This window comes from Neomonachus schauinslandi, chromosome X (genome assembly GCF_002201575.2).
Source record: "Neomonachus schauinslandi chromosome X, ASM220157v2, whole genome shotgun sequence".
Classification (NCBI taxonomy): Eukaryota; Metazoa; Chordata; class Mammalia; order Carnivora; family Phocidae; genus Neomonachus; species Neomonachus schauinslandi.
The window spans coordinates 36,816,104-36,840,119 of NC_058419.1; the positions used below are offsets into that span (position 1 = coordinate 36,816,104).

The following is a 24,016-nucleotide window of genomic DNA, read 5'->3' on the forward strand; positions in this document are numbered from 1 at the left end:
TAGAAGGCATCTATCCACCCTGGCAGGAATTTCTTGCTTGGAGCTCAGACAACAAAGGCATAGAGAGATTGGTTTTCTTTCTCTCAGCATCTCCACCCAACCAGCAGAAAACCGGTGAGTGGGGCTTTCGGTGATTTTCAGGCAGAATGTAACAGATGCCAAGCGGGAAAAGCACAAGGCAACACACTTGCTCTAACCCTCTCTCCCTTTCTCTCCTTCTCCTTTTTTTTTTCTTAAATTTTATTTTGCCTTATTCTATCGGATTTTTTCCTAAGCCTCTACCTGGGATTTTCCTTTGGAAAAGTGAGTTTGATGTTCATTTGTTTTCACTGTGTTGTTGATTTAGAATAATACCACCCGTGATCCTAAAGCAAAGCCAAATGTTACTGGCATGCCTGGGGAAATGCTTGCTACTCGTCTTGAGGAAGTGGGGTCTCTCACCCCTGCAGGTTGTCTGACGGAGACAATGCTGAGCTCAGCACAGGTCATGGTGACATTGCAGGAAAAGGGGGATAGAGCCTGGCAAGCCTCCTAGGCACCAGTCCTCCTTTATCTCTTGTCCTCCTGGTCCCTTGCAAATATCTCGATGTGGCAGTGTGTAGCAGCTGAGCCCTGCTGGCTCTGAGTCTTTTTATCCCCATCTGTGAGATGCATGTTAATAGTTGGGTTCCTAGGCTGTGGTCACTACCTTTGCTAATGCTCGAGGCTTCTGTTGTGTTTGGTTTCATGTTTTGATTTCTCTCCTTTTTTCCTCCCTCCCTTCCTTCCTCCCTTCTTCTTTCCTTCCTTCCTTCCTTCCTTCCTTCCTTCCTTCCTTCCTTCCTTCCTTCCTTCCTTCCTTTCTTTCTTTTTCTTTCTTTCTTGTTCAGCAGAAGAGGAAAAAACAAATCTGACAAATGACCATCTTTTGCCTCAGCTAATGCACCTGGGCAATAGACAAGTTTGGGGGTGAATTGCTGTTGTGAGGGGCAAAATGCCCCTTCGGTCAGGGTAGAAATCCAGAACAATGAAAGGTGTGCTTGTTTCGAAAGGTCCCATATGCTTTCCAGGGACTCATTGGGGAATCTTTCAACAATTAAATTATTCCATTAAGGGGTGGGGCTGCCTCGTTGGGGAGGGATAAAGCACATATTAAAAAAAAAGAAGAAAGAAAGAAAAGGATTTTGTGACCAAATGGTACCAGGGGGGAAGCAGAGCTAATAACTTGTTAAATAACTGATTTTTCTAATCCTTTTTTTTCCAGCTTATTTCTTATGATTGTCAGATAGCTGCACCGGCTTGGTGGGGAAAGGGTTTGATGAATAGCACAAAGACACTAGCTATTCTCTGGAGGCTGTCCCTTTAAAGGAGAATTCTGGTTTATTGGGGGGGGAGGGGAGGCACACATTAGAGTAGGAAAGGGGGTTTGGAATAAAATGAAAAACCTTCCCCTCCCGTCGTCATTTTACTGAAGCACAAAGATTGCTTCCTAAACTGGAGATGCTAACCTCAGCCAGCGCCTTCTATTCTCTTCAAGGGGATTCTGTCAGGCTAAGGATTCATTTACAACTGTTAGTCATGTGGGCACATGTGTGAGGAAACAGATGCCAGTTTTAATGTATTTAGCCCGAAGTTACAATTTGATAGGAGCCACTGTCAAGAAGTCCCAGGATTTCAAGCGATTTCAAAATCCCTCCCTCTCCCCTGTTTGGAACAGTGCCCAGAGTGCCTCCCTCCCTATCTCTTACCCCACCCCCGCCAACACCAGCACCCCCCCCCAGCCCCTCCTTCTTCTCTATTAAGATCAATATTCCTGCAGGTCAGGGGCAAGCAGCAGATGGGTCACGGGCTTTTTTCAACCAGTTCTTTCTACAAGCAGCAGATTGAAGAACTGATCTGGCTAATATTTGAATTCCTTTCTTTTTTTTTTTTTCCTTCCTCCCTCCCCCTTTTTCTTTGCCTCTTTCCACCCCCGCCCCTTGTCCCACACTCAGGTCTCTGAGGTTCCACCAAAATATGGAACTTGATTTTGGACATTTTGACGAAAGAGATAAGACATCCAGGAACATGCGAGGCTCACGAATGAATGGGCTGCCCAGCCCCACTCACAGTGCCCATTGTAGCTTCTACCGAACCAGAACCTTGCAGGCACTGAGCAACGAGAAGAAAGCCAAGAAGGTACGTTTCTACCGCAATGGGGACCGCTACTTCAAGGGGATTGTGTACGCTGTGTCCTCTGACCGTTTTCGCAGCTTCGACGCCTTGCTGGCTGACCTGACTCGATCTCTGTCTGACAACATCAACCTGCCTCAGGGAGTGCGTTACATTTACACCATTGATGGATCCAGGAAAATCGGAAGCATGGATGAACTGGAGGAAGGTAATGCAAGGGTGGTGGCTCTTGGTGGGAGGTGGCATCCTTGGCCGTGCTTACATCTCTTGGAGTACCCTGAAAAAAAGATTCGGGAATGGATTTGTCAGAATGCCAGGTTGATGCTGTGACTGCTGAGTCCATAGGCATTGACGGGGCCATTAGCCATTATCCTACTCGGCCTTTAGCCTCTGCTGGCGTTGAAGCGTGGATGGTGGGGACAATGCATTGTGCTTATCTGCCAGGGTATACAAAGGAAAATCTGAATTGTGTCATTTACTCTAGATCTTGTTCATAATTAATTCTAAGTAGCATTATTGAGGCAGACCACGAACTCATTAGGACTGTAAAATGAGGAAGGAACTTCGGTCGGGTTCACAGAAAGATAGCCAAATATCCTTTGGACTGCTTGTGCATTGCAACGCATGGAAATACGCCCCCTAAAAGCAGGACTTCCTGGTCCTATTCACAAAGGATTATACTTTTAGGTAAGTGGTCACTGCTCAGCTGTCGCTTCTAAAAAGCCCACTCCAGGGTGTGTCCCTACGGCTGAGGTCATTGTGAGAAATACCAAAGAAAGCTGGAGGTATGTCTGGTATTTTAATAAAGACTCTTCCTATTAGAATAGGAACTGACTCACTGTACCTAAATCCCTTTAAAGCCTCTCTAGACTTCGGTTTTACTATTGAATGTTATGATGAGGTTGCTGAGAACCCAACAACCTGTGTACCCACTAAAAAATAAGGGAAGTCTCAGCTCTTACCAAAGCCTGCTCATCCACGACGCATTTTTTTTTTTTTTTTGTGGTTATTTAGAAAATAGATCTTGGGACAGGTGCTTAATATTTTACTGTGTCGAGTCACTCATGTTGTGGATGCCTCCCTATGCCCATCTTTAAATGGCTATAACATGTAACCAACTGATAATACAAATGGCCCTCCCCCTGGCCTCTCCCCAACTCTCTAGCCCTCCCTCCTCCCCCCTTCCATTCCCTGAGCACAGGTGAGTTTAGAGCAGGCAAATCTCTCGGGAAACCAAATTATGAAACAGCCAACAGGGAATGGGAATCAGCACATTAAATGACTTGGTGTGGGAGGGCCCCACCTCTGCTTCGCTGCTTCTAGGTTTCTTGTGCTCTTAGACAAAGGAGCATGAGGGCTTCCCTTGCACGAAACCATGTTCTTGCACATTGCTGCTGTTTCTCAAGTCAGGTCAACTGATTTGGGGCCAGTTCCTTATAAGCGACAGTGTCCCTACGGCTACTGGATCTGGGTCCCAGGGTTCAAGTCTGAGGTTTTTCCACATAGCTGACCCTGAAGAGCAACGCTGAGAAGGCTTAGACTATTGGATCATGTGCTGGATGGCCAGGCAGAGGTTAATCCTAGGCTTTTTCTGCACATTGAAGGATTGACTATCCTAGCCCATGTCTTGAAGGAGAGTAAGGGCAAACTGGAAGGACTTGGAGTGAGGTTGAGGGAGCTGTCCAACAGAGTAATTGATACGGTGTGTGTCTTTTGTCACCGTGCAATCCATATCTCGGGTGAATTTGAGGGGTGTCTCTGGAATAATTGTCACAAACAAAGCACCTTGAATCACCCAGTGTGTCCTCATTTCCCCTAGCTGTGATTTTTTAATGACCGTGACAGATGCCAGGGCAGAATTCTGAACCCAGGGACATTGTATTCAGAGTAGGAATTAAAATGTTCTTGTGTCTGATATAAGAGAAGTATCATGCACACATTTCCCCCCACAAATCCATTTTTTTAACACACCTTGCTCAAGGACAAGCCCTTGATATTGATTCTTCTTCCTGGATATGTGTGTGTGTGTGTGTGTGTGTGTGTATGTTTTGTGATAATCTCAGTTCAAAATAGATAATAAATGTAATTTTGAAGACTGCACCCTCTCTCCTGACCCTTTTGAGTCCTGCTAGATTGGATTCCTCCCCTGGGTGCATGGTAGTACTTCCTGGGTATGTAGAATGTAAATAAGGTTCAGTTGCATTTATTCATGTATCATCTACAACCACAAGCTGCAGTGGGCCTCAACCCCCTCCCAGTCTTGAGTACTGCCTCTGCAGTCAAGGAAATTCTGGGGTATCTCAGGCTAGTGCTGAGAAATGTGTCCAGTTTTCCCACTGCTGCAGAGTCAGATGGGAAAGGGCACTGGGATAAGGCAGATAAAGAGGAAAAAGTCTTTTCTCTCCTGTTTTGTCCTCTGGAACTACTCTTCTAGGAATGGAGGACAGAAGGCCCTCACTTCGTTCACCATTGGAAGAGGTTGAATGAAAGATTAAAAACATTCATACACATTGCTCCCCAAGAGACTTCACACTGGAAAAGTTTGGAAAGATCCCTGATGAAGAATGAGAGGCAGTGGGTTCTAGTCTTAGAGGCAGAAAGTTATCACAGGAAAAGAAGTCTTTGGAATCAGATTTGTTGCCAATCCAAGATCTGCCACCTGCTAGCTCGTGTGACCTTGGGGAAACCAGTTAGACTCCCCGAGCCTCAGTTTTTCATCTGTAAAGTGGGAGTAACTGCTTTGAGGATTAAATAAGACAGTGGATATGAGGTGGTTACTATTATGCCTGGCATACAGTAACACTCAGTAAAGGGTATCTACGACGGTTGAGTTGTCCTAGTTTATAGCCAGTTAGCTACATGACCATAGGTCTATCCTTATCATCACTGTGAACTACTTTCTCTTTTTTAAAACAGCATTTTTGAAAAAAACAACCATTTAAAGGTATAATTTGCATAACATAAAAATCACCCATTTAAGCGTACAATTCAATGATTTTTAGAAAATTTACCAAGTGGTACAACCATCATCATAATCTAATTTTAGATCATTTTATTCACCCCAAAAAGGAACCCTGTACCAATTAGCTGTCACTGCCCATTTCCCTCATTGTCTCCAACCCTAGGCAACAACTTACCTACTTTATGTCTATACATATTTGCCTATTATGGACATTTTATATAAACTGAATCATACACTGTGATGTCTTTTGTGACTGGCTTCTTTCCCTTAGAAAAATGTTTTCAAGGGTTATCTGTGTTGTACTTTGTCTCAGCACTTTGTTCCTTTTTATGGAGGAATAACGTTCCATTGCATGTATGGACCACATCTTATGTCTCTGTTGTAATATTCTTATCTGCAGAAAGAGACTAGTAACACCTGCCTTCTTTATCTATCAGGGTGGTTGAGAGGATATAATGAGATAATAGATAGAAAAACACATTGACAAGGTAAAACTACAGCTACACGGTATTATTGTTAATGATGTAAAAAAATTAGTAATAATAATGATGATGCTAGTGAGGGGTTGGGATGGCCAGAGGTTCCCAAACCTGGCTGCCTTTCAGAAACTTTCAGAGATTTGGAAAAATATCAATTCCTGGGTCACACCCCAGATCTATTGAATCATAATCTCCAGGGCTAGGGCCCTAGAATCTGTCTTTTTATAAATCTTCTCAGGTGATTCTTATGAGCACTTAAACTTGAGAAATACTAGATTAGGTGATCTTGATGGTCCCTTTCAGATAACTACGGTGGTGGGAGTTCCTAGGAGTGTAGACGGCCTTGTTTTTTGTTTTTGCTTTTTCGCTTTGTAGATCTTAAAGGAATGATGGAGCACAGAACATACTATTTCCAAATGGCCACTTTGTTAAATATTTAGACTAAAATAAAATGAAATAAAAAACAATGGGTTAATAATCACTCTGGCCTGTGATACTCCTTGTCTAATACCTCTAGTCTATGGTCTGCTAGATACTGAAAGTCACAAGAGGAATGTTTTGGGCCCAAATCAGGTTATTTATGTCAGCTTTCCACAGATCCTTGGGTACACAAAGAGTCTTAGTGAAGCCATGAAGGCTGTGGTCATATATGTATTAGTCATATTCCCAATGGGTCAATGAATGAAACCCACCAGTGACTTTTCCTTTTGTCTTGCTTAGTCTTCCATCGCTAAGTCATTCTCCTTCCCTTCCTGCCCAGTTCTTTCCCCACTTCCTTGTTTGTGAGTACCCAGATCAATCTTAGGGGTATTGTTTTGAGCATTATTACATGGACCACAGGACAGAATATTTCCAACTGGGACAGTCTTGTTGGAAAATCTGAGTTGAATGGCAGCCCTAGTTATGATCCAGTTCCTTTGCCGTAGCTCATTTGAGATGAGATGAGATGAGACCACCTTCTCACTAATTTATCCCCCAGCTACTAAAGCAGGCACATCACCAAAGAGAAGGATTTAAAGATACCTGGGAGAGAGATGCATCATTAATAGATATGATGATACAATAAAGTATCATTTAATATTTTCCTTCTTGAGTGAGGAAGTCCTGGCAAAGCGGAGAAAGCCCAGGCAGAAGTGTTTCTGCGCCGAGGAAACATGAATGCATGTAATGTTTTTGAAAATGGGGCCCTCCTGAAAGTGAAGGGAGGTGGACATTAGATCATCTTGAACCCACAGCTTGCTCCCTTCCTGCTCCTTCAGCTGTGCTTCCATGACTTCATTTCCTTACCCCCTCATCCTGAAGCAGATTGTCAGCCCCAGCAAATCGTTGCCTTGCTTGGCTCTGAAGCTAGCTTGCCTTCTAGGCTCTCAATGGGTGGGCAATGGCCCCTGGAAGCTGCGACAGGATGGGAACCCAGCTGTGTAAAGGTGCAACACACCTCATCCAGCTCCAAGTGCCAGGCAGCTGGGCGTGCAGGAAGCACCGAGCTCTCTGGCAGCAGACGTTGCAGACGTTTGCAAAATCTGAACAAGGAAGCCTTGGTCTAGAGAAGCAGCGCGTTTGATGTCTTTCCAGTAGTACAAGTGGCGAGTCCTCAGTAGTGGGCACCTATTTCTTTAACATTTAATGACCGTAACGACTCTACCTCCTATAGCCTTCTGGGGATGGAAAAGAGAAGAAAATTCCTTCTTATAGACCTTTAGGGCTGGAAGGGGACTGAGATGTTGCCTAGTGTAATACCTTCAATTTATAGATGGAAAAGCTGAGACTCAGAGATTAAGTAATTTGCCTGAGGTCACACCACTCATAAAGGCCTGATTGGGGCTGAATTCAGGTCTGTCTGACTCCGCAAGCTGCCGCCCTCAACTGCCATAAATTTCCTGCCCTCTGGTAGGGGATGTTTGTTTACTCGGGAGGCTATGCCCATGTGGAGACTGGGGTCGTGTGGGAAATGTCTGTACCTTCCCCTTAATTTTGCTGTTAGGTGAACCTAAAACTGCTCCCCCAAAAATAAAGTCTTACGAAACATCCTGCCCTCAGTGTGCATCAGCAGTGGCAGCAAGCGGCTTCACGCGTGGCATTTTCAGCAACTGGACACTTCCTCTTAACCAGCAGGAAATCGTTATCTTTGAGGCATGAGACCTGGGCGATGGTCATGTGATGTAATGATCGTAGCTCAGTTCCCAGATGGCTGCCCTTGCTTCTTTCTTTTTTCTTCCCTTGGGCTTTTGCTCTTCCTCTTTTCATCTCCTTTCTCTCAACCCTCTCTTCCTCCTTTCCTCTTTCTTTGCTCTTTCTTTCTTGTTCTCTCTCTATTCCTTCAGATTAGGGCTTTAATGATAACGAGAGGTGGAATTTATCAAATGCTTACCAAGCATCAGGCTCTGGGCTCAGCACTTTATATCCACCATCTGATTTGTGCCTCGCTCCCACCTTATGAGGTAGGTACTGTTATTATCATTCCCACTTTGCAGACAAGCAACTGAAGCCAGGGGAGGTTAGGTAACTTACCCAAGGACACACAACTAAGTATTGGAGACCCCATTCTGACTGACATCACATCAGCTGTTCTTTTTCCATTACTCCGTATTGGGGCCAAAAGGAGAGAGTGGAGAGACTAAAATGTACTGTTGGAAGGTGCTCAACATAGATTTGGCCAAGAGCTGGGCCCTCTGGAAAGTTCTTGGTGCCATATGATACTATAGCTGTCTGCCATCATGTTCATTTTCATCTGGGGGTGGTTAATCATACTCATAGTTCAGAGGCTTAAGAGGTTTAAGAGATGGGAGCAAAATAAGTCCAGAGTCCTAATAGGGCTACACAGCTGACTCTCCAGAGGAGACTGTAGATGAGTGAAATCATAAATACACAGCCTCACACATTTCTACACCACCAGTTGTCAGAGTTTTAAAGTACTTGACAAGTTATGGAAAACATCTGACTCAAAGGCACTAACCTCTTGGAAGGTACCCGTGAATCTGGTGGAGTGCTAAGGCGAGGGGCCATCTCTAGGGCGTGGGGGATATTGGCTGTAAATAGATTGGGGAATTGAAAGGGCTCCTTCACCCTTTTAAGTCACAAACTAAAGACCCTAGCCTCTAATCACTTGGGTTAGGTTGGATTAGCCAGCAAGGGAGCCAGAGAAATTAGGGTTTCTTTTGGCTGAGTTCTTTGACTACTCCATCCTGGGTGTGTGTGTGTGTGTGTGTGTGTGCACCGAGTGGGAGAGAATGCCCATGTTCACCTACAAACCATCCCTTGGTCCCCCTGTCAAGACAGAAGACTAACAGCCTCTGGGACTCAGGGCAGTGTTGGAAGCCCCTCACCCTTCCCCTTCACACATACACATAAATGTCCTCAAAAGTGCCCTAGAGATTTTGACTGAATCTTCTCTCCGCACTAACTGAGAAATTTATTAATTAACACGACTTAAAAGATTTGGTGCTACAGCAAAGCAATCGATATTTGCAAAAGGAGTGAATTATCAACCGGGTGTTTCTGAATGTCCCTGCGTGGTTCGCCTGCTGAGACCAAAGGAAGAGCCATCAGACTATAATTGTGTTTAATGCTTTCTTTGCCCTGGCCAGGGTTGACTTATTCATTGAGAGTTATTACTGATGAGTTAAGCCTGATTAACTCACTAGTTTTCTGCAGCTTGACCTCTGGATGAACTTCTGTATACCTTGAGGCTAATGTGTTTTATGCAACAAATGCAACCTTTTCCAACACTCTCTCCCCAACCAGGCTGAGGCTACCTCTCTTCCTCTTTTCTCCAGCTTCTAATCCCGGGTGTCTAATCTCCACCCCCCTTGCCTCTGGCCCCTGTGTTTCTTCCGCTGTATTAGTCATTTCCCCTAGCCCAAGGTAAATGTGAAAATTATGCTAGATTCCTCCAATCCATAAATCTCGTTGTATAATGTATTCTCACATCTCCACCTCATTACTTGTGGCAGCCAAGGGTGAGCCCTTGTGAGGATGACCTTGAACACACAGATCGAGTATGTAGCATTTAGGAAAATGGAAAGATGAGGGGTGGGTGGTGGAAACAGGGGAAAGTATTTCTCAAGCAACGGCTAGATTTGCAAACACGAGCCATGGTATGTGTGCATGTGCATGGGTGTGCATGTAGTTATTTAGACAGTTTTTCCACTTGGGTGTGGGGGTGAGCGGTTGAGGACACAATTATACACATACATATATATATTCACCACACACACATTCCACATTTCAGTATTCTACTACTTAGCCATATATTCCGTGCAAAGGACAGTCTGGTTTCTTGGTAAGTATGTACTCTATGCCCAATATGCAAGGACACTTGGGTCACTTTAACTTGGAATAAACTGTATTCATTTTGAAAGTTCTCCTTGGTTTATACTATAACCACTGAACGGGGCTGTGAGTTCAGAAACAGGACAGGAACATTAAGAAATAGACATGTTAAAAACACTCCAGTAATGCCCCCTAGATATTAACAAACATCCAAGAAATTGACGTAAGCATTTCAATTGCAGTAAAATCCTGCGAAGCTTGAGAACCCGGCTTGTTAGATTATATTTAGATGTGTTCGTTGTCCTTGAAACCCTTAGCTTTATAGGATTTGTCAACTTAGCTATGCCATTATAATGAAGAATGTTTAGTTGATGACTTGCCCTTGAATTTGAATGAGCCAAGTTGTTAGAGAGCCCAATTAGAAATTGTGCCTACAGTTGGTTATTATCACCATATTTCCAAAAGTCCAACCCCAAGGTCAGCGTGCATTAGTTTGGTTAGAAAAGTCCATATATCTGCTATTCAACTGATTATCGCTTATTTCTTCCCTTAGGGGAAAGCTATGTTTGTTCCTCAGACAACTTCTTTAAAAAGGTGGAGTACACCAAGAACGTCAATCCCAACTGGTCTGTCAACGTGAAGACATCTGCCAATATGAAAGCCCCCCAGTCCCTGGCTAGCAGCAATAGTGCCCAGGCCAGAGAGAACAAGGACTTTGTGCGTCCCAAGCTGGTGACCATCATCCGCAGCGGAGTGAAGCCTCGGAAGGCCGTACGTGTGCTTCTGAACAAGAAGACAGCCCACTCTTTTGAGCAAGTCCTCACCGATATCACTGAAGCCATCAAGCTGGAGACCGGGGTTGTCAAAAAACTCTACACTCTGGATGGAAAACAGGTAATTACTTTTTTTTTTTTTTCAAAGTACTCTTCTTCTCAGTTGTTTCAAATACCTGGCTGCCCACCCTGTGCCTCAGGCATCATTTCGGGTTGGGGGACTCTTCCTCCACCTCTCATCATCCCTACCTTATATTTTAGGTCTCACTGGGAAGAAAGGTCTTTTCGGCAGACCAAGCAATGGACCAGACATCTGAGGCTTTGAAATTTATTCTGCTTCCATCTTATCAAGTTGAATGGTCACTTAGCCTCAGCTTTCTGGTCTGCTAAGCAGAGGACCTAGAGCCTAGGTCCTACACATTCTTATGAATATGAATGTAGCTATTACACGATGCAACCTTGATCATTCGATGCATGTGACTTGAAATGAGATTTGCGGGCTCCTTTCTTCTTAGGCAGCCTCATGATGGTGTTCGGCGCCCATTCTGGTGAAAAAAGGTTGAAGTAACCATTCATAGTCTATGAAAGGACCCAGATACAGGGGGAGCACTGAAGTGTCAGGTTCGTTGTCTTTGCCTCACACTAGACCACGTTTTTTCTTTCTCCCTTTTCCATGTGACATAGCTGTCTTAATTTGGTTCCACTGATGGTTTTGTGTGAGAAAGGGACTATTTCAGGATCCTAAAATTAGTCCAAGAAGGATGCTACCATCTGTTCCTCTCCAAATCAGGTTCTTCATGTCATTGGTTATGCTACTAAAGTGCCACCTATATTAATATCTGGGAAAGAATGCAGTCAGGCGTCTCCGTCAGACAGATGCACCATTCTCTTGAGCATAGGGAGCTGTAAATGTTATGAAAAAATACGTTCCAAAGGAACTGGTACAGTGGCTGGTTCTGTTGGCTTTAAAGGGAATCCTGGTCCCCCATCAGAGAAGACAACTGTGGATTATTATCAGTCCCTACTTTCTACCCCTTAACATACCTTTGGTGTTTGAACAACTAGATAGATTCTAAAGAAGCAGACTCACTATACATCAGAGTGACTGATGAGTGTTCAAATGCAGAACTATGGCCCCTCCCACAATTTCTGACATACACTGTGTGTTTCAAGATTTTAAATTTCTGGTGAAACTCAAACTCATGTGTGTGGGAACTTTTCTAAATTTGGGACCTCTATCTGTTCCTCATTTTGTGATTTGAGCAACACCTGGAGGTATTGGTGTTACGTGATTTGTGTTTGTTGTACCGAAGCAATGAGTTTACCTGCAGAGGGAAAAGTCCCAACTCCCAATCATCTCTCAAAGAGTATCTCTCTCCTGAGGACCAAGTATATAATAAACAGGAGCTTCCCAGGAACAGGCTTAATCACTGGAAACCTCATCTTGGAGAAATAGAACCTAGGAATTTTAGGATCGTTGGATTTTAGCGTTGACAGGGACCTGAGAAACCATGATATTTAATCTCCCGCCTATGGCAAGGATATACTCTACAACCATTTCGATTTCATTAAGACAGCTTATTCCACTGTTGAAAAGCTGTGAGTTTTAGAAAGATTCTCCTCAAACTGGGCAGAAGTCCACTTCTCTATACCTTCAGCCTCTTGAAGTAATGTATCACAAACACAAATCGACATAAGACTGGGAATCAGAAGACTTGGTTTCGGGGCGCCTGGGTGGCTCAGTTGGTTAAGCGACTGCCTTCGGCTCAGGTCATGATCCTGGAGTCCCTGGATCGAGTCCCGCATCAGGCTCCCTGCTCAGCGGGGAGTCTGCTTCTCCCTCTGACCCTCCCCCCTCTCATGTGCTCTCTCTCATTCTCTCTCAAATAAATAAATAAAATCTTTAAAAAAAAAAAAAAAGAAGACTTGGTTTCTAGTCTTAATATTGCAACTTACTATGTGACCTTGGGCTAATCACTTAACTATCCTTTTCTGTACAAAGGGGCTGATCACACCTGCCCTACTCATGCTCACAGGATTCTCCTGAAGATCAAAAGACATAATGGATATGAAAGCACTTCGTAAATTAAAACACAAGATGTAAATATGTATGCATACATCATTAAATGAGACAAAATACGTAAATTGCCAGACAATTTACATATATATCAATAAATGATAGCTCTTTCCCCTCTGCTTTACCTCCATCATTCTTAGCATGAATTTCCAACATTTTGTGGAGATACACCACACCTTGGCATTCTGGGATTGCTCTTAATGCTAAATGAAGCAACACCCCTACCTCCCAGGTGAACGAGCTCCAGTCCAGTGATGGGTGGATTTTCATCCTACAGCAGGCCACGCAGAACAGCACGTTTTCTCCAACTCCTTCAAGCATTGGCTCCCATTTCTTTGGGGGAACACAGTATAAAATGCCAGCGTATGACATAGTGCGTATACAGAAACTTCACAGAACAGTGCCTCAGGGGAGCAGAACAATGCCTTGGCAGGCATCCGTGCCTCTCTATACAGTTCATTCTCTCTAAAATGTCTCCCTCTGGGGGCGCCTGGGTGGCTCAGTCGGTTAAGAGTCTGATTCCTGATTTCGGCTCAGGTCATGATCTCAGATGGAGCCCTATGTCAGGCTGTGCGCTGGGCATGGAGCTTGCTTAAGATTCTCCCTCTTCCTCTCCCTCTGCCCCTAAGCCCCCCTAAAAAAATAAAATGTCTCCCCTCTGCCTACTTGGACCCCTGGGGGTTATCTTTTAAGGCCTGTTTCAAATATCATATTATCTCTGGAAACTTCTCTGTCTTCACCGTGCAAAGCTAAAGCAATCTTAACCTTTTTTTTTTTTTTTTAATGTTCAGCTCCTGATATGTTGTGGAATCTCTATAAATGATTGTTGATTGAATGGACTGACATAAAGAGATTCTCACATGGTTCAGGTAGATGTTCTGAGATGTCCTGAGAAGCCCTCTGCTCTCGGTGCCCCAAACACTATCCTTAGTCTATCAGAAAAAGATAGGAGGCTTCCAAAGGAGTGTGTATTCCACCTGGGGAGCTCCTTCCTATTTGTTATTTACTTGGAGGTCCTGGAGGGCAGACTTTTAAGACAACATTTCCCAGAGTATATTCTAAAAATTGTCCCCATCTCCTGCTCCCCAGCAGCTTTTCATAAAAGGGTTCTGTGGTCAAATAATGTGGTGAAGTGCTGCAAATTATATGCCTTTCTTAGAGATTCACAGTGCTCGTTGGCACATTAAATGTTCTGAGAAGTCCTGCAGGAAGGAAACCCATTTAATTTAGACCCAGGATTTCCCAATTTTATTTAACCACAAACATTTTTTATGGAATATACATATATATATTCTGCAGAGCGCATGAGAAAATGCTGTTTACAGAAGATGCTGAATGATTAGGCACTAACTACCCTAACCTCACTGGTAAGGTTGGTATGCATGGGGTAACCCACAGATCAAACATTGTTGTGCGGTTACAGCAAGGACATTAAATAACAAAATTTGGGGGTACAGGGACAAATCTACTAATTACAAAATAGGTGCTGAGTATACTGAAAGTTAGCCAAACTCAAAATTTTGGAGCCCAGCCCATTCCCCAATTCTGGTGATGATAGCTCTGATGTTAACACCTGTCAGTCACTTTGATTACTGGTGGGTGTTCTTACTGCTTGGGAATATGATCTTCCTCCATGCAGGCTGAAGGCACATGTGTTGCAATGGCTTGGACCTGCTTGGATATTCCATGTCTGTCTTTGGCTAAATGTGGCACCAGGCAGAAAGGACAATGCATGGTCAAGGCTCTTTGTTATGGAACATTTTAATCATGAAATCAAGACCATCACTTGGTTTTGGCCTTGCTCTGACTGGATTTCCAATAGACAAAAATCACGTGGTTTTCTCCCACATTGTTTGAATAATGATCAGTTAAAACAGCCCAGTTGATGATTCCAGATTTACTGTTGCTTCTGTCCTTGTGTGTACCATTTGATTGACTGGCTTACTCGGATTGACAGGAAATCTGCAGACAAGGCTGTCATCTCTCTCTGTTTTTATTTTGTTTGGATGGCTTTTGGAGTGCTTGATCTTTTTAGGGCTTAAGTTTTGCCAGTATGGAAGAAAGATTTCCTCACCCATTGCCTCTGAGAGACTTGTGGTCTGTGTAGACAGGGAAACTAACCATCATTAGTACAAAGGGGTCCCAATTTATTCCTCACCTCAGTAAGAAGTTGCTAATGAAATAAGGAGTGGTTGGCAGGGCCCTTGCTACTCCGGTGGGCTGTAATGAATTTGTAGGAGATCAGGGAAGATATGAAGGGTTAGATGATGATGCATATTAGTTAACTCTCCAGTGAGATTGTCCTCTTGATTCTTTAGCAGCTGGAGTGGTTGTTGCAGTGTGTTGACAAAATTATCCAAATATTAATTTCTATAAGCAAGCCACACATTTATGCTTAAAGATCATTGGGTGCCTAAAAACTAGAACCCAAATTTCTGGTTCACTTGGTAGGAGTAGCTCCATAGTCTAAACTTAAATTCATTTCTATAAAGCACAGAGCATGGTGCTTCCATTAGAGATGCAGAGCCTTAATAATAGACTCGGAGCTTTTTGGCATCTTAAACAGGGGTGCAGCTGGTCCACACACCATCCATATTCATGCTACACTTATTGGCATCTCTGGTCTCAGTTTTGTCCACATCCAAGGTCTGTGCAGTCAAAGATTTATCATTGCCTCAAGACACATGCCTAAGGGATAAGTATGGCTATTAGTATGTGTGTTAGCTTTGTTAGGCCAGTTTTCAATTGGTTGAATTTATTTCATTTCTCTGTCTCTGTCTTTGTAGTACCAACTACTTGGGCTGGGAATTGTAGGTCTCAGAATAACATGAAAGGGTTTTAAGCTGATTCCAAGATTACCCATAGCCTTGGAAGCTAGAACAGGAGTTTTAAGAAATGTTTGAACCACAAGTTGATGAAATAGGAAAAATGAGAGCACAGAGGATGTTTGAGCGGCTGTTAAGTATTCCAGAAAAAACTTGCTCCATCTTGCTCTACTAAATAACTGGGTGCTGCAAGCACAAAGGCAATCACAGGAAATACAGGAAGACAAGTTGGATTTAACCTTGAAAATGTTGAGTGCATTTACCAAGGTGAATGTGTCTTTACTTTGCCTGTGTAGGCAGTTTTTCTCTCCCCTGCCCCACCCCCCCGCCAGTCATCTCTGCCCCCTCCAGCCACATCTGGTCTTACTTATATTCCCTGGCCTCCAGCTCTCCCACAGCCAACCTCTCCCTCCCTCCTAGTGTTATGCCCTATTCAGCCAACATTGGGCTCAATAGAAAAGGCCACGTGGCCATAAATTATGCCCCATGAGGGAGGTCATTTACCATTGATCTTCTCTTGAGCCAATCAAGGCTGGAAAGGTGATGTTTGTCTTACCAAAAGATCCCCCCTTCCCCAGTCTTCCACAGATTCAATTCCTGGAGACAGGCTTTGAGAAGATTGGCTTGAGCATGAAGTGGAAAAGAGCAAAGATGGGAAGCCAGGCCCGGGCTCTTTGAAAGGAGACAGTTTGCAAACTACCTTGCCATATGTAGTGCATACTTCAAGTTGCCTCACATTGAAGTAGATTCCGTACTTTAAAAGAGGGCCTGTGATGGAAGTAGCCAAACATCAAATATGCCATCCTTCGGGAAAGAAAGGACTAAGCGTAGCCTGGCAATTGGTTATTTCTTCAGTAATTTATCCTCTTAGAGTTTTATTGTTGATGAGATGCTCTTGGCTCTGAGCAGTGAAGAGGTGGAGCTTGGCCATTTCCTTCAAAAGCTTTGGCATAAAATTCCAGTCTCCCACACTGACTAGTCTGTTGATATCCAACATTCAGCCTATGGAAAGAGCCCTAAACTGAGATTCAGAGACCTGAGTTCTAGCAGTCACTCAGTTTCCCACTAACTATGTGATATGGGGCCAATCACATCTCTTCTCCGGGCCTTAGGTTTTGAGATAATACACGACCTTTAAGAGTACTTCTAGCTCCATTAGAACAGAGTATTTAACTCACGGTGTTGTTTCCATCTAGATATTTTTCACCAAGCCACTAGGCTTCTCAATGCCCTCCAATTCTTTGTGCTCCCAGGATCTCCAACGTGATGTGGTACTCACCTGGGTGAGTATGTTGTTTCCTAGGATGTTCCCTATAGAATTTGCCCTGTTCTTATGTTCCAATCTTTCTTGCGATTTCTGTGATGGCATGACCAAGGAATATTTTCAAACTTATAATTTTGCTTTGACCTCTTTTTCTTTCCAGTGGATGACATGAGGAGTAGAGTGTGGAGGAATCATAAAACAAAACAAGCTAAAAGCCAGCCTGCCAAAATTGTGACAGGCATTTGACAGTCCCATTATTAAGGTGTCTCCACCACCGTGGTGCCATTTTCAATGCTGGGAAGGATCTCTGCCAATAGGGAAAGTTAGCGTCAGAGCTATTTCTTGAATAAACTGAAGAGGATCATCAAGTGGGGATTGATCCAGGGATGCAGACTGTTCTATGACCAGCCATTGAAGTAACTAGCCTCTTGTCCTTCACTCTTTTCATCCTTCTCATTGTTGTCATTCCCTCAAAGTGGCAAGAAAAGCATTGTCGCAAAATATAGCATTGAAAATAGGCTTACTGAGATATAATTCCAATATCGTATAATTTATGCATTTTAAGTGTATAATCCAGTGGCTTTTTAGCATATTCACAGAGTTAAGCATCCATCATCAGTCAATTTTAGAACAGTTTCATCTCCTCACCACACACACACACACACACACACTGTGGACATCATGCTCCAATCCCCAATTGTCCCATCCCTAGTCAGTCTCTTATCTACTTTCTATCTCTGCAGATTGCTCATTCTGGACATTTAATATAAATGGAATCATACAATTAAGTGATTTATTGTGGTTTACTTCTCAGCATTTTTTCAAGTTTCATTATGTCATATCATAGCAGTACTCCATTCCTTGTTATGGCTGAATAATATTCCATTGTATGAATATATCCCATGGTATTTATTAATTCATTAGTTGATGGCCATTTGGGTTGTTTCCACCTTCTGGTTATTATGAATAATGCTGCTGTGAACATTCATGTTCAGCTTTTTATGTGGCCTTCATTTATCTTTGGTAAATACCTAGGAGTGTTATTACTGGGTTGTATGTTTAAAATTTTAAGAAACTGCCAAAATGTTTTCTAAAGTAGCATCACCATTTTACATCCCTATCAGCAATGAATGAGAATTCCAGTTTCTCCACATCCTTGCCAACAACACTGGTTATTGTCTGCCTCTTTACTAGGGTCATCCTAGTGGGTGTGAAGGGGTATCTCATTGTGGTTTTCATTTGAATTTCCCTAATAACTAATGATATCAAATATGTTTTCACATGCTTATTGGACATTTGTATGTCTTCTTTGGAAAAATGTCTATTTAGATCTTTTGCCCATTTTTAAGTTGAGTTATCTGTTTCCTTATTATTGAGTTATAAGAATTCTTCATATATTCTGGATACAAGTCCTTTATCACATATGCAATTTGCAAATGTGTTCTCCCAGTCTGTAGCATGTCTTTTTATCTTTTGAATGACTCTCTTAACTTTTCAAGAGCATTTGTTTCATTTTGATGAAGTCTAATTTATTAATTTTTCTTTTATGTAGTATGCATTGGTATCATAGCTAATAACTCATTATCTAACACAGGGCCCTCAAAATTTTCTCCCAGGTTTTCTTCTAGAAGTTTTATGGTTTTATCTCTTATATTTAAGTATCTGATCCATTTTGAGTTCAGTTTTGTGTATGGTGTGAGGTAAGGGTCAAGGTTCATTTTTGGTGTGTATGTTAGGAGCAAATGTATATCTAATTTTTCCAGCACCATTTGTTGAAAAGAGAAGACAGTTTTTTTAAATTTGAATTTAATATGATGCCTAGAAATAGCAGTGGCCCATATTCTCATATCAGGGGGGTACCCTGCATCAAAAGTTAGCAGCCAAATACTCTGAAGTTTTCTAGAACTTCCAAGAACTGTGGATGTAAACTAACGGCATGGAAGTTTCTCCTATATAGATGCTCTGAAATACTAACTCACTCCAAGGCCACTGCTGTAGCAGTGAGGCTGGCTAAGCCTCACTAAGTAGAAAAAAAACCCAAGAAGTTAAAAGGAACCATTGTTCCTTGGCAGTGCCTCCCGCCATGCTCTAGACTACTGATGTTATCATCCCAGACCCAACCAGACTTGCTTGTCCCATGTCCTATTTCTTTAGGATGGTGCTAAGCACAACTGGGGCAGCGGATGTAGGGAAAGGCCCTGAATTGCTTGGGTTACTAGCTTAATTGAGATATAATTTACATACCATAGACTTCACCCATTCAAAGTGTACAATTCATGATTTTTAATATATTCATAAATATGTACAACCAACACCAGTTAATTTTAAAACATTTTTATCATCTAAAAAAAATCCTGTACCTTATAGCTACCACCGCCTACCCCATATCCCCCCTAGCCCTAAGCAACCTCTAATCTATTTTCTATATCTCTAGATTTTCCTCTTCTGGACATTTAATATAAACAAGTCATGCAATATGTAGTTTTTTTGTGACTGGCTTCTTTCACTCAGCATATGTTTTCAGGGCCCAGCCATGTTGTAGCATGTATCCGGACTTCATTCCTTTTTATGAATGAATAATATTCCATTGTATGGATTTACTGCATTTTATTTATCCATTCACTTGTTGATGGATATTTGAGGTGTTTCCATCTTTGGGCTGTTATTAATAATGCTGCTATGAACATTTGTGTATAACTTTTTGTGTGGACATATATCTTCATTTCTCTCAAATATATACCTAGTAATGGAATTATTAGGTGTTAGGGTTTCTCCTGTCCCCTAACCACCAAGCCCATGTTCCTAAAACATGTTCCTCAAGGGATGCTTCAAACAAATTCACTCTTCTTTCTGTGTAATGATTTGGCCCACAGTTCTTGCCTAAACAAAATAGAAGGAACCATGAATGTCTCTTTCATAAGTTTTCTTAAAGTTAGAGTAAATACAAAGAAGTCATTTCCTTTTTCTTTTTATCTTAGTCCCTTCCTGCCCGTTCTAATTCTCCAGAATCAAAGATGTCTTCTAAACAGAAGGGACTCCTAGTACCAAGAGTCACAGACTACCCCCAAACCACCAAAGTTACTTAACTTTAAAAAGGTATATCACATGGGATTCCAGAATGCCAGTCTATTTTTCCTAGATTTAGAATACTTTTATTCTTGATACCATAAACCCTACCCTTGCCAGATATTGTGATATTAGCTCCTGAAAAAAGCCCGCTTGAGTGTAGGGAACCACAGCAGGTCCCTCATGGTCTTCAACCAGGGCAGTTTTCTCCACAGGGGGCATTTGGCAAATGTCTAGAGACATTTTTGGATGTCATGAATTGGGGTGGGGTGTTAACAACAACTAGTTCGTAGGGGCCAGGGATGTTGCTAAGTATCTTACAGTGTACAGAACAGCTCTCCATAACAAAGAATGATCTGACCCAAAAGGTCAGTAGTGCTATGGTTGAGAAACCCTGTGTTACAGAATAAAGAACAAGGCATATGTGGCAGAAGATACAGCTGAGAGGAAAGCAAGGGTAAGATCCAGGAACAACCTTGTAAACTATGTTATGGAGCTTGGATGTTATCCTGTAGGGCTAGAAGCCACTGAAGGATTTTATTTATTTATTTATTTATTTATTTATTTATTTATTTATTCATTCATTCATTCATTTTATTTATTTATTTGAGAGAGAGAGAGAGAACACGAGTGGGGGGAAAGGGCAGAGGGAGAGGGAGAAGCAGACTCCCTGCTGAGTGGGAACCAGACCCTGGGCTCAATCCCAGGGCCCTGAGATCATGACCTGAGCCAGAAGTCAGACACTTAACTAGCTGAGCCACCCAGGCACCCCGCCACTGAAGGATTTTAAGCAGAAGAATAACATAATCAGATTTGCAGTTTGGGTAAGTCACTCTGTTGTTTTGGATTTGAGGAAGACAAGGCCAGTAGGGAGGCCAAGTAGGAGGCTGTGTGGTATAGTACAGGAAGGAGAATGGAAGGATCCAAACTCAGGCAGTAGTAATGGACATAGAAAGAGAGAGAACAGATTCAAGAAATATTTGGGAGGTAGAAACTGGAGAGCTTTGTGATTAATTGAATTTGGGTACATAATAGTTTTCTACTGGTATGTCATAAATTATCACAAACATAGTAGCTTAGAACAGCATCCATTTATTATCTCACAGTTCTGTAGGTCAGAGTTAAAGCAGACTTGACTGGGTTCTCTGATTAGGGTCTCACAAAACTGAAATCAAGGTATCAGACAGGCTAAGCTTTTATCTGGAGGTTCTGGGGTGAATCCAGTTCCAGGTTCATTCAGGTTTTTGTCAGAATTAAGCTCCTTAGATCTGTTGGTCTGAGGTCCCCATTTCCTTGCTGATTGTCAGCTGGGAGCCATTTCCAGCCTCTAGAAGCTACTCACATCCTTCTCACATAGTTCTCTCCATCTTCAAGCCAACAAGGGTACAGCAAATCCTTCTCATGCTTAGAATCTAACTTCCCTTTTTGCACCAGAGCAAACTTTCTGCTTTTAAAGGGCTCATGTGATTAAATTGCTCTCACCTGGATGATTTTTCTTTTGATTGACCCAAAGTCGACTGATTACTAACCTTAATTACATCTGAAAAGTCCCTTTTGCCATGTAACATAACATAATTATAGGAATGATATACTCACAGGTTCCTACCACAGTCAAGGGGAGGAGATTATACAAAGGCAAGGATTGTTCTTAGAATTCTGCTTACCACAAGCAAGGGAGGGGGAGGATTTAGGCGACACTGAGGTTTATGACTGACATGTATGGGTGAATGATAGGGCCATTCACTGAGGTGGGGAAATCCAGGGTAAGAAGCAGAGTTTAGATATATTGAAGTTGGAATGCCTTGCTACATCTAAGTGGAGTCTCCAGAAGGTAGTGGTATACATGAGTCTAAAACTCAGGAGACAGGTCTGGGATGGAGATACTAGATTTGAGAGTAATTTGCAAACAATGGAAGTAAAATTCAGGCAAGTAGATGAGCTCACCAAGGGTTCATATGTGAAGTTGCTACAGGAGAAGACGAGGGGGGATATTTGCTTTGAAGGGATGGGTAGGAGGAGAAGCCCAGGAACTGTTAGAGCCATGGAGAGCTAGATAAAGATAGGTCCAGAGAGGTTAGGAGAACAGTTTGAGGCAGGAATGTGCAGCTGTTTCAAATGTGGCAGACAAGGTCTATTTCAGGTGAATATTTAGGCTATGAAGCCAATCAAATCCAGGTTATTTGATTGCCTGTCATTATTTCCAGAAATAGATCAGAAGGCAGGGGCTGACTCAGGAGGACCCTCAGAGGCAACCAAGCAGATAGTCATGACTGGGTCAGGCTGTGGGATTTGATGTCTCTTGGCCACTCCCCATGCTCCAGATCTATCATAACTTGCCTGTCCAGTGTCCCATCTTCCTAGGGCCTTACTCTCCACTAGCTCTTGTGTTAGACATGGTTGCTAAAATGCCTTTCTGAAATAGCTTATGTCATATATGCATTTTACTATGCAGAGCTAGTCATTTGTCCAATTGTGCTCCGTCCTACATTATAACTTAAAGCTTCATACCCAGATAAATCAGTTCTTTTTTGGGGTCTGATTTTCTCAGAGCCTTGATCTCAGCTTATGGATTCAACTGGTAAGGCTCTAACAAATCAATCCTCACTATCATGTTAGATCCTATCAGTTTAGAGCACATTTCCCAAACTGTGTTATGTGTAATACTAGTCCAATCAAATGTTCTTTGATCAAATAAGTTTAGTAACATTGCATAGTATATTCCCCGCTTAGGAAAAAACCTCCCATAAGCCCTCTGTAAAGAAACCCGATTGATTTTTTGTAGTCCAGTGTTCCCCAAACTTGTTTGAACACTAAACCTTTTAAAAAAAACAAAAACAAAAACAAAACAGTGACCATATGGTAGAATGCACTTTGGGAATCATTGCCCTCTGCCTCAGGTTTTTATTTGCATTTTAATTAGAAAATCTTGAAAAGAAAAAAACCCTTCAAGGCCCAGAGGAATAATTAAATGGAAAGAAAACAGGCACCATTACATTTTGACAGGGGTGATAAACTGGGGCAAAAGGGGCTTTGTTGCTAGAGTATCGACAATCACCACCAAGGTAACATCTATTCATCTGTGGTCAGGGTAGGGCTTGAGAGCGTCTATCCTCATACAGACTCTAGATCAGTTTGTAAGGTAGTAGATAGAGCCTATGTCTTTCTACTCCAAAGCTCAGACCTCTGTTTCAGACAACTTTCAGTCTGCTTAATGTCCAAAACCTGTATGGTCCTTAACCCTGACTTTGCCCTGTGTATCTTTATGTACAGAAATCCAGCATTTCAGAAATATCATTCTTGAGCTTCTTCTGTTGAGTTCACTATACCCTCTCCTCCATTAGAAGACTTTCCCAAATTAGCATCCACATAGCCCTGATCTAAGTATGCATGCTGTCTCACTGGAGGAATCAGAGACGGGTTTACTAATTAGATTTAACTGCCATAAGTAGTGTTTGCCATAGATGTAGACTGCGTACTTTCTTTTGCACCAAGTCCATGCTTCTCCAGCTGGCAACAATTTGGCAGACCCTAGGGGTCTGAATGGCTCCCCCAGCATGATAATATCCCTTGCAAGAGGTTTTGGGCCAGAGACCAGTACCTACTGAAGTCTCTTTGTGTCCACATATGCACGCCTGTGCCCCTGTTTCTTTTAAGTATTGGCTGTCTCATCTGATGAAGTCGTATATAAATATTTATATGTCAGGACATTTCTGGTCTTACTCACCAGAGACATTACAGCCTTGATAAAAAGCTTCCCTCTGGCAGTCCCTGACTCTACAGTTTATTTAATACGGCAGTTGATAGGTGAACTTCCTCTTGCTGTTTGCAAAGAGGATGGAGCCTTGCCTTGCTTGCAGTTCCAAGTGTTTGGCTTGACGCCTGCTGGGAATTGATATTTGTGCTTTCCCAGGGGCTCCCCTGATTAAAAGAAGTTTGGGTTCACAAATGGGCCATCCTACCCTTTAGATTTTGGATCTTCAGGAATAGTTGATATACTTACAGATGCATCATGACTTTTGTAGGCCCTAGGTACTTTTGCCTTTGTGGACCCTTTCCTCCACTAAAATAATAATATTAATAATAATAATAATTTCCAGTGTGTTGGTATAAAGAGGAATATATTAACGTTATACATTTAAACATTTTC

The 24,016-nt window shown here is 42.5% G+C and overlaps 1 protein-coding gene across 1 annotated transcript in view; it reads left to right on the top strand.

Moving 5' to 3' along the window:
- Positions 1-1,452: 1,452 nt before the first annotated feature.
- The window catches only part of DCX (doublecortin), a 101,661-nt gene continuing 79,097 nt past the window's right edge, over positions 1,453-24,016 (top strand). Inside the window, exons 1-3 of the mRNA XM_021685616.1 lie at positions 1,453-1,638; positions 1,974-2,359; positions 10,418-10,758. Of these exons, the coding sequence (XP_021541291.1) occupies positions 1,568-1,638; positions 1,974-2,359; positions 10,418-10,758 (798 nt within the window). The 5' untranslated portion in view covers positions 1,453-1,567. The remainder of the gene's footprint in view (positions 1,639-1,973; positions 2,360-10,417; positions 10,759-24,016) is intronic.